Genomic DNA, 12,327 nt, shown 5'->3' on the forward strand with positions numbered 1-12,327 from the left:
TTTTTTGGGCATTCCCTTCACCATAGTATGTCTACGGGGTACTTTCAGGCACCTATATTATTGAATATAATAATATAAATAATAAAAACAAATGATACCTTTCCCTTCTTTTGGCGAGCATCTGTTCTTTTTTAACAGGATCAGCATTGATCCTTGCCCAGAAGTGATATAATTATAAATTTATAAAAAGGTCAAAATTCAGTCAAAATTATATTTTAAATTTTAGAATAATATACTCTGATTCTAATTTTAGAAAATGCACATTTTCTATTAATAAAATGTTGTATTTATTTATTCCAGATATGTACAAATATGACCAACATACATTGCTGTCATTCGATACAACCAGTAAGTCATTCGGATATAACCAAAATTTCGGTTTAACCGAATGACTCTTTTGGTTATAACGAATGACAAAATCTTCATTCAATGCTAACAGGCTGATATCTAGCTGCCTAGCTTGTTAGTTAGCTAGCTAGCTACCAAAAGGACAATCAAACATTTTATATTTAGTAAAAGTTTTTAAAATATTACAACATTATCCATGTTTTATAGCGGTTGTACCGAATGACCTGATATTTGGGGACATGTGTATGAGCAAGTGAAAACATGAATTTTTCTAATAGTTAAGAGAGAGTTAATTACTTTGCTTCACAACCATGTGGTCCTTTGCAGGTGTCTGAATGATGTCACATCCTGTCACATAATATTGACCACATGACTTGATCCAAAATGGAGCCCTTTATATTGGTTACTCTGAATGACATCAATGAAAATCATTTTTCCGGACATTCTTTCTCATAACAAAGCAATGACTTCTACACATAATTTTAATACCATTTTGCACTATGTTGATATATAATGTTATAAAATCATGCCAGAATAAAAAATATATATATTTATTAAATTTTAAGATATTTTAATCACAAATGAAATTGCTGTATTGGCCTTCGGACGGTTAAACCGAATGACCTTTTGACACTTCAAAATCTTTAAAATACCTTTATATGTTGTAAAATATAATTAAAACCTTTTGGATTCAGTAAAAGAGATTAAGTTGTACTACCTTACATACTTTGGATGTTATATATTTGTTTTTTTATTATTATTAAGGCCTTTGGACAAAAAAATGTCCCGTCACGTCATTGACCCATATACACAGAGCTCGCTAGAGGTTAAGGACCTTGTTATCCACAAGCATGGAAAGATAAGTTCCATTGCCTGTTTTCCATTTGAGGGCTGTCATGCTAGCGTGCTCGTACATAAAGAACACATGCATTTTTAAAGAGTCCTTACAATGTCCACATACTGCTACAGTCTAAGAATTTTGTCCAGATCAGAAAAATGTTCTCTAAACAACAGCAGCATTTTTTTTATTATATTAGATAAATGGATAGATGGTGTTTAAAGTTTTTCCTCAGTCAAAATGTCCATGTATAGACTGAAAAAATTAACAGTCAGAGGCAATTGTCCAGAGCCTTAAATTGATCAATGTAGAGTTTAAAAAAAATGTATGTTCTGTGATGCACTTAGTAAATTGCAGCAAATAGTAGTGAAAAGAGAAGATCAAAATAAGAGTCTAATTGCAGGTGGAAAGCACTGAGAAAAAAAGATGCAGGAAGAGAAAAAATAATTAGTAAAGAAAAGTCTTTAAAACTACCTTGAAAGTTTCATTGACCTTCTTCATATTTGAACTCTGCAGTAGTGCTGTGTAAATGCATCCATACTCCTTAAATTTATATCCCCCCACCCTTGTCTTCACTTACCCACAAAACCTGTATGAGGTTATTTTTCATGAAACATAAAAGATATTTAGCGGAAGAAAAGTGAAGATATATCTCTGAAAACAAGCCTTGTCTGATTCTGTCTTATGTAATTTTGATTCTCAAGTAAATCTTATTTTAAGGAATTTTAGATGTTTTTTTTTTTTACTGCAATTAGCCTAAAGACAAGAATGATTGCTTAAAGTGCCCCCTTTATGCTATTTTAAAGTTTCCTAATTTTGTTTTGGAGGTCTCCTACAAAAGGTTTACATGTGTCAAAGGTCAAAAAACACTTTAATTTTCTCATAATATACATTGCACATCTCCACATTTTTCAATGATTCTCAAACGATTTGTCGGATGAATCAGTCTATCTAAATCCCTCCTGCGAGCTAACTCTGCTCTGATTGGCCAGATGGCCCAGTCTGTTGTGATTGGTCTACCGCATACAGTGCGTGTTTCGGAAGCTAAACACACATTACCATAACTGAACTTCAGCTCTGTCAGGAGGCTTCCTAAAGCTCAGCGATTGTACACACAGACAGTAACAATGACGTAGATTTTACCATATCAATCCGAGTCTGATGATGAAACATTGGAAGAACTAGTTATTCAACCCGAACCTCCATCGCAAGGACGACTTGAGCAGGACGTTTCTCAGTGATACACTACTCAGTTTGAGGTACATTATGATGTTGAAACTGTAATTCCTCACCATCAGCATTATCAAGTGTATGTCCATCAACAAACAAATTATTTCTAATTTATTGCGGTGCACATGCGGTAACTGTATCAATAACGGTGCATACGTTAGCCCAGCACTAACGTGAATGACTGATGTAACATAAACGTTTGTAATACAAATCTTGCTCCATCTTTTATCTTTACTTAAAGTTGTAAAAACAACAGACAATCTGCATTACTCGACAATTTTAGGTAATAGTGGCCCACAGCTGCTTAGCAGAAGTATTTCAGTAAGACAGTAATAACGTGAGCTATCCGGTTAACCGGAGCATTACACAATATAAAACACAAAACTACGTATTTTGAACGCCCGGTAGAAAATATATACATCAATATAATTATTCATACTTACAAGTTGTGATTCTGAGGAGCAAGCTGGTCCAAATAAACTGGGTACAGCCCATCTTTTACGAGCAAGTGTTTTGCGAATCCCAAGTTGTTCGCGGGCGGACAACGTACAACATAGGCGGGCATTATGCAAATGTATCTTCTTGTGACGTAGAACCGTCATGCAGTATTCAAAACAAAAACGACTCGTAGGCGGTTCAGAGTCGATTCTTTCTTTTGGGAGACAATAACTTTATTTATTGTGCACTTTCGACTTTACCACTTTGCAGAACGTTTACATTCACAAACAGCTATATTACACACTGCATGGAAGGGAATATTCGAAAAACCATTAGGGGCACTTTAATGCCTGAACATTCCTTCAGGTCATCGCTGTTTTGTAAGTGCTGCTTTTCACTCTGAAACAGGCAGCACAACAGACTATACTTAATACTTAATTATATCGCAGCCTTTGGTATGATAATCACACGAAGCTATATCACTAATTCAGCCACTTTTTTTTATTTGAATTTAATTAGCTTTTTATCAACTATAATGAACCACTTTTGGGAAACCCTGCTGTAGTGCATTTGTACTTTGTTTTGTTTGAGAATTAACAGGTAAAAGTAAAGAATACAAATCGCCAAACATTACTTTCTGATTCCAATACACACATACAGTGAAACGCCCACATGCATATACACACAAAGTGAATTGTCACTGTCATCAGTGAAGCTTGATGGTGAGGGAGAGAAATTCTCCCGCACATTGTAGGCAGCTGTCATTACATATCAATTTATCTCTCATCCCTTGTTGACCCTCATTAGAAGCGCTCTGTTTATGTCATTATCTGCCAATCTGATGGGAACTGACACCCTTGACTGCTGACATTAGGCACTATGCTTTGTGCATGTGTGCATGTATTTTAGCTTTGGGAGGGGGATCATGAATGTGTACAAGTACTCATTACTATTTCTGTATCCTGCGGTTTGTGTCAGCTTGTGAGTGCACTGAATAATAGGTGTCTGTATTTCTGAATGAGTGTCTGCTCTCGTGGGCATGTATTTTCGTGCCTATGTGCATGTGTGATAGAAATGGTGTCAGTGTTGGCAGTCTATAAAGAGTGAAATTTCTCAGGTTTAAATAGGAAAGTAGAGACTTTTAGTTGGGCGCTGGAAGATCCTTCTGAGCGAGAGAGGGAGAAAGAGATAATCCTCTTGAAAAGACAAGCTTAGAGCAACATGAATTTCCATGCTGGGTGTTATGCTACTGGTTTGAAAGTAGCCAACGTAGCCAGACAAAATGTCTGTCTGTCTGTCTGTCTGTCTGTCTATCTATCTATCTATCTATCTATCTATCTATCTATCTATCTATCTATCTATCTATCTATCTATCTATCTATCTATCTATCTATCTGTCTATCTGTCTGTCTGTCTGTCTGTCTGTCAATCTCCTTCTGTCATTCTGTTGTTCTATGTTTCTGTCTATTGTTGTACCTATCATTCTGCCATTCTATCTATCGTTCTGTCGTTTTATCTATAGTTCATCTAACTATTTTTGTATCTTTCTGTAAGTCTGCCTGTCTGTCACTCACTCTGTCTGTCTAGTTTGTCTGTATGTCATTCTAGCTATCTATTGTTCTAAATGTCATTCTATTGTCTGTCCCGATACCACTTTTTCACTTCCGATACCGATACCGATGCCGCAGCTTTGGCTATTTGCCGATACCGATATCAATCCGATATTTTTATTTTATTCTTGAACTAATACTAATAATAATAAAATATAATATAATGGAAGCACTTTGCTCAATTAGCCACATAAAAACATCTCACTCAAATGGAGAACAAATACTTCTCCAGTATATAGTCCACAACAACAGTTGATAATGAAAGACTGCCAGCCTTTATTCAAAAGACCTTGAGATATGTTTGGTAACCTGAATGAATTTAAAATTAATTTGCTATATTTCAGATCAATATATTTGTTTCCTTAAAATTTTAATTAACTTTAACTTTATTCTCATCTGAATTATAAATAATTTATTTCTGTATAAAATAATACTACTTTTAAAAACACATTTGATTTTCTTTTTTATTCAATGTAGAATGTGTAACTTAAAAATAAACAGATTAGTGCTCTGTTTTAGGACAAGAAATGAAAACCAATGCAATGATGAATGTCCAAAAGATGAGATCATTTTTGCTTTTAAACAGCGTGTGTGTGTGTGTGTGTGAGAGAGATTTTGGTTGGGTGACAGTTACAGTTTGACAAGAGTTTACAGTTTGACAAAAGCACAATGTTGTGTTTTACACAAATATAAGTAGGCTAAACACTTTTTGCAGTTTTAATGATGTCCTGAATGAAAATGACGGAGTATGTTTTTATGTTTCCACTGTTCGATCGCGCCCGTGCCTCTCTCTCTCTGACACGCACACACACACACACACTCCAGCATTGCAATCTTGACATCGCAGCCTGTTCATTTTGCTGCGTTCACAACAAACGCGAATAGAGCGTCAAATTTGCGTCTATCGCATCTAGTTCGACGCTTGAACAGTTTGAATCCATTCGCGCGTCCAAAGCGAATAGGACGCGCCGCACGCGTATAATGATAAAGTGAGCGTTTGAAGCGATATAGACGTGCGTTCAGAGCTAAGGCGGGCTACAGATTAGGTGTCCCTAAAGAACCCGCATATGCGCGTATCTAACAGTAACGTTAGTTCCGTATTACATTCATTAATGTGCACGCGAGATTTATTTATTTTTATACCGTGTATTCTCTGTGTAAATCCATGCACCGAACGTACGTTCAGTACGAATACGTACCGTTCCACCCCTAATGGGTATCGGATCATAGGTATCGGATAAATTTTTTTCTCCCCTCCGATATCCGATCTAGCGTTTTGGGCCAGTATCGGCACGATACCGATGCCGTGGATCGGATCGGGACATCCCTATCAAAAACACAACATAATATGTTTTTTGTACTATATATTTCCTACTATTATTATCTACTGTTATTATATACCTTTTATGTTACTTGGGGTGAAAATAACAACTGCCCCAATATACAATAATAAAAAAAAATGAAAAATAAAAATCTGTATTAAATAAACTAGCTGTCAAAGACCTTTTAGTTCTTCATATTCTTCACATTTTTGTTTGAACATATTTTTTTTATAGTTAAAGTTAAAATAAGAGCATCTAATTAGCATGTTTGTGTGTGTTTTATAATGTCAACAAGAAAATGAGTAAAATGCCTGTGGTGTTCTGAACTCAAACTGCTGTAAATCTTTTATAAATATTTTGTATTGTCTGATGACATCCAGAGGGAAGCCAAATCAAAACAGATAAAAAAGATAGCAGAATTCTTGATTTCCAAACAGTATTCTTACATCTCTCTATTCTGATTATAACATATGTTCCTACCGCATGTTGAAAGCTACACCCTGGTTGTGCATTACAGATTACAGAACACAAATCCTTTTCCACACCACCCTTGATCTGTCACACTTCTTCTCTCCACATGACCCACCACAGCCACAGAGGAAGCCCTCCATTGCCATTTAATTAACACAGCTTTTGGCTGAGCAATAACAGGCGGCAGAAATGCATAAGGGGATCTGGAGTGAATGTGTCATAGCTGATTAAAGGGAACGAGAGGAGGGACAGGCAGAGCCTCCCTCCTCACAGGACCTGAAAGAGGACAAAGAGGCATGATCAACACAGCAGCGTGTTGTCCTTTGAAAAAATAATGTTCATCATTCGTACCATTTACATACTGTTCTTCTGTCCATATTAGGTTTAATGGCCAGTAAATAGAGACCAAATCGCTGATTTATTTATCTGATTATATTGGAGTCGCTAGACATCAGCTCTTTTAATGATGCTGTATGAGATAAGTTAAATACTGAATACTGGTGCCATGTTTTGTGCAGCAGACTTTAGTGAAGGACATGAACAGTAGGGAATTGTATATAGTGGACTGGATTTTTGTGTACACAAAAGCTTGTTTGAATCGTATCTCTGCGCTACTCTTGCTTTGGCACATCTTTTTTGTGAGCTTTCCCCATTGAATCTTGTTTTTGTCCTTCTGCAGCACCTTGGATGATGAGGGGACGACCCTGCGACAACAGAAGCTGGACAGACAGGTGAGTCTTCCTTTGGTTTATTTTCAGCACTGTGGACAGAAGGCTCTGCTCAAAGGAAATGAGATCAATTGAAAAGAATGAAAAGAAAAAACCGGCAGAAGTAGAACAATGAAAGAGAAACCATTCATTGAGGAATCACATCACAGAAACATATTCTCAAGACGGTTTAAAGAAAATGCCTTTTATAAGATTCCAAATGCCATCCCTCCCTTTATATTACATTATGTGCTGTTACTTCAGTAGACTTGCCCCAGATAACTTTGAAAACTTATGCCAAGATTGTTATTCTTACAGTTAGTAAGAGTTCATTAGCCTTGTGGTTTGTATTCTGATAATCTGATAATCCTTTGTTATTAAACACTCTGGATTCTAAGGAGAACAGGTGGGTTCCCTGGAAAGCTTCACAAAGTTTTTGGACAGTACATGTTAGTTAATCATAACTGTTAGTTATTCTTTGCCACAAGCATATTTGCCACACATTTGTTCAAAAAGGATTTTCAGACAAAATGTGGCATAAGGCATACTTTTTATTCAAGTTGAAAGTATTTTAAAGTCTTAACTTCAGTGTCACATGATCCTTCTGGTATTAATACTAATATGCTGATTTGATGCTCAAAAATAAAATAAAAACATTTCTTATTACCGGTATTATCAATGTTGTAAATGGTTGTTGTTCAAAATTCAAAAGAACAGCATTTCATTTTTTGTCACAATATAAAAGTCTCACTCTCACTTTTGGTCAATTTAATGTGTCCTTCTTAAATAATGCTACTGGCCCCAAATTTTTAAATGGTAGCATATACATTAAAATGAATATGAACATCCTTCAAGGCCATTTTTACTACAGTCTGTTGCGACCCATTTTATAGGGATTGAATTTCATAATTTAACATAATTATCATGAGATTTAGTTCATAATTCAACATAATTTAAAAACTTGTGACTGTTACCATTATGTTCTGTTAGTGTCATTATCATGGACTTTTAGTTTGTTTTCATTCTCATAATGTCTTCTTTTGTTCAGTTTTCCTGCTCCTCATTTGTGTTCTTGGTTTCAGCTGTGTTCTATTAATTATCCTCGTTTGTGTTTGCTACAGTATATAAGTTGATCCCTCACATTGATTCTCTGTTTGGTCTACGTTACATTTAGTGTGTGTTGCCCTGCCTGTCTGAGTATTATTTGTATTACCCTCATTAATCTCTCATAAATCTTCATCTTCATCTGCCTTCCTGCAACCACCCGCAACAGTGACCTACTGTGAAATGCTTGCAACTAGCAGTATTGAAATCAGGGTTATTCATACAGATTTTGTGGGTTTACTCTAAAATCCAGACAGATATAGAAAGATTCAGTGAAGCATTCCCAGAGTATCAGAACTACAGAGCTGGGACAGATTTAGGGTGTTAGAGGAGACAGAAAGAGCATCCGCCTCAACCTTAATGGCTTTTTTTCCTGAGAAAACTGACAGCTCAGAATTCTTAGTCTGTCTAAGTCCTTACTCTCTTTAGCTGTCCAAAATATCTGGAGGTGGACTGTAGATGGGAGATAGGATTTTAATGAGGTGCGAATATTAGGAAAGCAAGCCTCCATGTTCCGTGCAGTGAGGGAGTTTGGAGGTTATTTCCTCGAGGGTACTTTACTTTGTCTGCTATTGTGCTGTAAACATCAGTGGTTCCTGAAGCTGGATAGGGAGTCAAGCATAATTTGGTCCAAATTTCGAATCAAGCCAATAGGTTTAGCCCACAGCACTCGGCTGCTCTTTAATAAACCTCCTACTCTCATCACAAGACCATGAGATCAAATTACCATGTTTATTGCCTGACTGCTTTACATAATAACCTTGAAGGAGCCAAGCCTAAAATTGTTGAGCATCACCTTAGCCAGCCTCTTTGTGCTCTCTATAGCTTCAGGAGTCTTTGACCACTGCATTTCAATGAATTTTAAGGTGCTGTGTGAGCACATATTCCGAGCGATCTGTTTCAATGATACTGAAAATGCTTATTTGGCTCCGCATCAGTCCTTAGAACAGAGGAGAGCACAGACAGTGAACGTGTTTAGGCAATGTGTATGCAGATAAACAACTTTTTATTAGAACATCAATATGGAGATCTGTGCGCGCTGTGCAAAGGCATGTTTCCCCAAGCATCAAGGTACCGCCAATAGAACGAGCTTTGTATAGAAACCTCTGAGGGAGACGCAATCTTAGAGGAACACAAAGCATTATTAAAAATGCATGAATTCATTGCGTCTCTGTGAAGATGACACATTTTAGAGTTTAACAAAAGCACAGAGTGTGTCAAATCAAATGATTCTAAATCTCTTGTTTTAATGCTATCTCTATGATACAATGAAAAGGTATTGACATATAGGGTGTAAGACTGAAAATACTGGTTGAGGCCTGCATGAGGCAAAAGGCCCTGATGGCTAATTAACATTCAACCTCCCCCACACGACCTGACTTCCTCTCACAAACTACTAAGAACAACTCATACAAGAACATGGTTTAATGTGAATGTTTATCATTGACTGTTATGTTTTTGGTGTCATTTGAAATGTCTCAAAATGAGTGGTACAGATATCTCATATCCAGATAGATAAAATAAAAGGAAATAAGGTTTATAGAAGTTTAGAGAAAACTGGTCCAGATAATGCCACCCCCCTTTTGTTGAATAAGAAGCCATTTTGAGGGTGGCCTTCCCCATCCCCCATGTTACCTGGTCAAGGGGATAAAGGAAGGTGTGCTCTGGGTCTCTGGTCTCTTCTTTGCTGGACACGAATGGAATAGGGTCTCTGTCTCTCTCTCCCTCTCTCTCTCTCTCTCCCTCTCTCTCTCTTTCTATCCCTTTCTCTCTCTCTATCTCAGGTTCAAACTGGGTAAGATTCTTTGGTGTAACCAATGTATAATCATGTTCTAGATATTTGAATTGATTGTGGAATTGATCTCTGATATCTGAAATATTAAATTATTACATGTGATTATTCTAACTGATTTTGACATTGTTCATTTAATGGTTAAAAGGAATAGTCAAACATTCGCTCACTTTTAGTGAGGCACAGATATTATTAAAACCTTTCATTTATGGAGTCAGATGAATTAACGAGAGAATACATGATTAATGTATTGCATTTAACCAACCAATACTTTGCATGAGAAAAGGACAGTAACACGTGATACCTTCCCCGTGTATTGGCGAACCGGCAATTGGACCAATATAACGGGCCTTACAAAATGGTGACCTCGACGTCATCTCAAAACAGATCAAAACAGATTCACGAGAAACGTCCTTTCCGGCAAGTATTGGGACTTTAATATCAACAGGGCTTGGTATTAACATTGTTTCGATTCACAAGCTCTTGATTCGATTTGATTTTAATTCTATTCAATATCGATTTGTTTGGATATATATCAGGTACAGTGCATGTCAAGTGCATGTAAATTTGTTTTGGGAAAACAATCTCTCATTTAATGCTGTGCATTACTATAATATTAAAGGAGTGGTATAATGCCCTTTTCACAAGATGTAAAATAAATATCTGATGTCCCCAGAGTGTGTATGTGAAGTTTTAGCTCAAAATACCCCACAGATATTTTTATATAGCTTGTTAAAATTGTCACTTTTTGAGGGTGTCAAAAATGCAAATGAGCTGCTGCTCCCAGCACAGGGGGCGGGGCTTCAAGAGCTCATGTCCTTTTACCTCACACAGACACAAAAAACTTTTAGCCTTTTATGTTCAAACTGAAGTCAGATAAAGATGGAGAGACTCAAGAAGAAGTGACAACATAGAAGCTAATCAACATAATTGATTAGCATATTCTGTCATGATAATCTATAAATCATGTTCAGGGGGCGGGGTTTATGTAAATGTTAGGGTTTGTGATGTCACTAACCCGCGAGGAATGTTATGTAGTCCCTACCAGCCCTTTGTTATAGTCCTTAAAAAGCAATTACTTTAAAATAAAATATCTCCCTTTGCTTTGAACTTTGAGCTTCGTAACTTTGCAGATGTTGTTTATGCTCAAACAGCAACATTACACACTAACTAAAGTTAAAAAAGTGAAATCATAATCAACCACCCCTTTAAAGGTGCATTGTGTAATATTTAGGAGGATCTGTAGACAGAAATGCAATATAGTATACATAACTATGTTTTCAGTGGTGTATAAAGACCTTACTTAATGAACCGTTATGTTTTTATTACCTTAGATTGAGCCATTTCTATCTACATACACTGCAGGTCCCCTTACATTGAAATAGCCATTTTGCGCTGACATGTTTCTACAGTGGCCCTAAACGGACAAACGCGTTTCGTCACTTATGTTGTTCTTCATGCAAAGAAGCTAGCTAAAGTCAGTGAATAAAACATTGACACAATGATAAACAAGTAACAATAATATTTGCAATAACATATCGTTTTACTGAATAATAAAGTAAACATCATTTCTTAATTTATCTTTGTAAAGAAACATTGCTTAACTGGCTACTCTCTGCGGTCTCAGACGACAACATCTTCTCCTGTCGGCCACCGTAACTTTTGAGGGTTGCAATTCGTAACCTCACCACTAGATGCCGCTAAAAATCACACACTGCACCTTTTAAAGGTTAAAATTAAAGGGGTGGTATAATGCCTTTTTCACAAGATGTAAAATAAGTCTTTGATGTCCCCAGAGTGTGTATATGAAGTTTTAGCTCAAAATACCCCACAGATATTTTTATATATCATGTTAAAATTGTCACTTTTTGAGGGTGAGCAAAAACGCACCGTTTTGTGTCTGTTCATTTAAATGCAAATGAGCTTCTGCTCCCGGCACAGGGGGCGGAGCTTCAACAGTTTGCACTCACACAGACATGCACTGCAAATTTCAAAAACGTTTAGCCTTTTATGTTCAAACCGGACTCAGACAATGATGGAGAGACTCAGGAAGAAGTGACAACATATAGAAGCAACAGGACATTTCTGAATGGTTAGTTGATGAATTTATGTAGCTTATGTGTAGTTATCTAGTTTCTAGTCATTGATTAGCATATTCTGTCTTGATAATCTATAAATCATGTTCAGGGGGCGGGGTTTATGTAAATTTGAGGGTTAGTGATGTCACTAACCCTGGAGGAATGTCGTGTAGTCTCTACCAGCCGTTTGTTGTAGTCCTTAAAAAGCAATTTCTTTAAAAGCAAATGACAGATCCCTTTGCTTTGAACTTTGAGCGTCGTAACTTTGCAGATGTTGTTTATGTTCAAACAGCAACATTACACACTAACTGAAGTTAAAAAAGTGAAATCATAATCAACCACCCCTTTAAGAAAATGAATTCAAATTCGAGAAAGCTCTCAGATTCTTC

General features: G+C 36.5%; 1 protein-coding gene across 4 annotated transcripts in view; it reads left to right on the forward strand.

The window, feature by feature from the left end:
- tub (TUB bipartite transcription factor) overlaps positions 1-12,327 on the forward strand; it is a 93,012-nt gene that overhangs the window by 52,234 nt on the left and 28,451 nt on the right. For all 4 annotated transcript variants that reach the window (XM_079865208.1, XM_079865210.1, XM_079865209.1 and 1 more), the window contains exon 2: positions 6,937-6,988. In XM_079865208.1, coding sequence (XP_079721334.1) covers positions 6,937-6,988 — 52 coding nt within the window. The remainder of the gene's footprint in view (positions 1-6,936; positions 6,989-12,327) is intronic.

This window comes from Squalius cephalus, assembly GCF_949319135.1.
Source record: "Squalius cephalus genome assembly, chromosome: 3".
NCBI classification, from domain to species: domain Eukaryota; kingdom Metazoa; phylum Chordata; class Actinopteri; order Cypriniformes; family Leuciscidae; genus Squalius; species Squalius cephalus.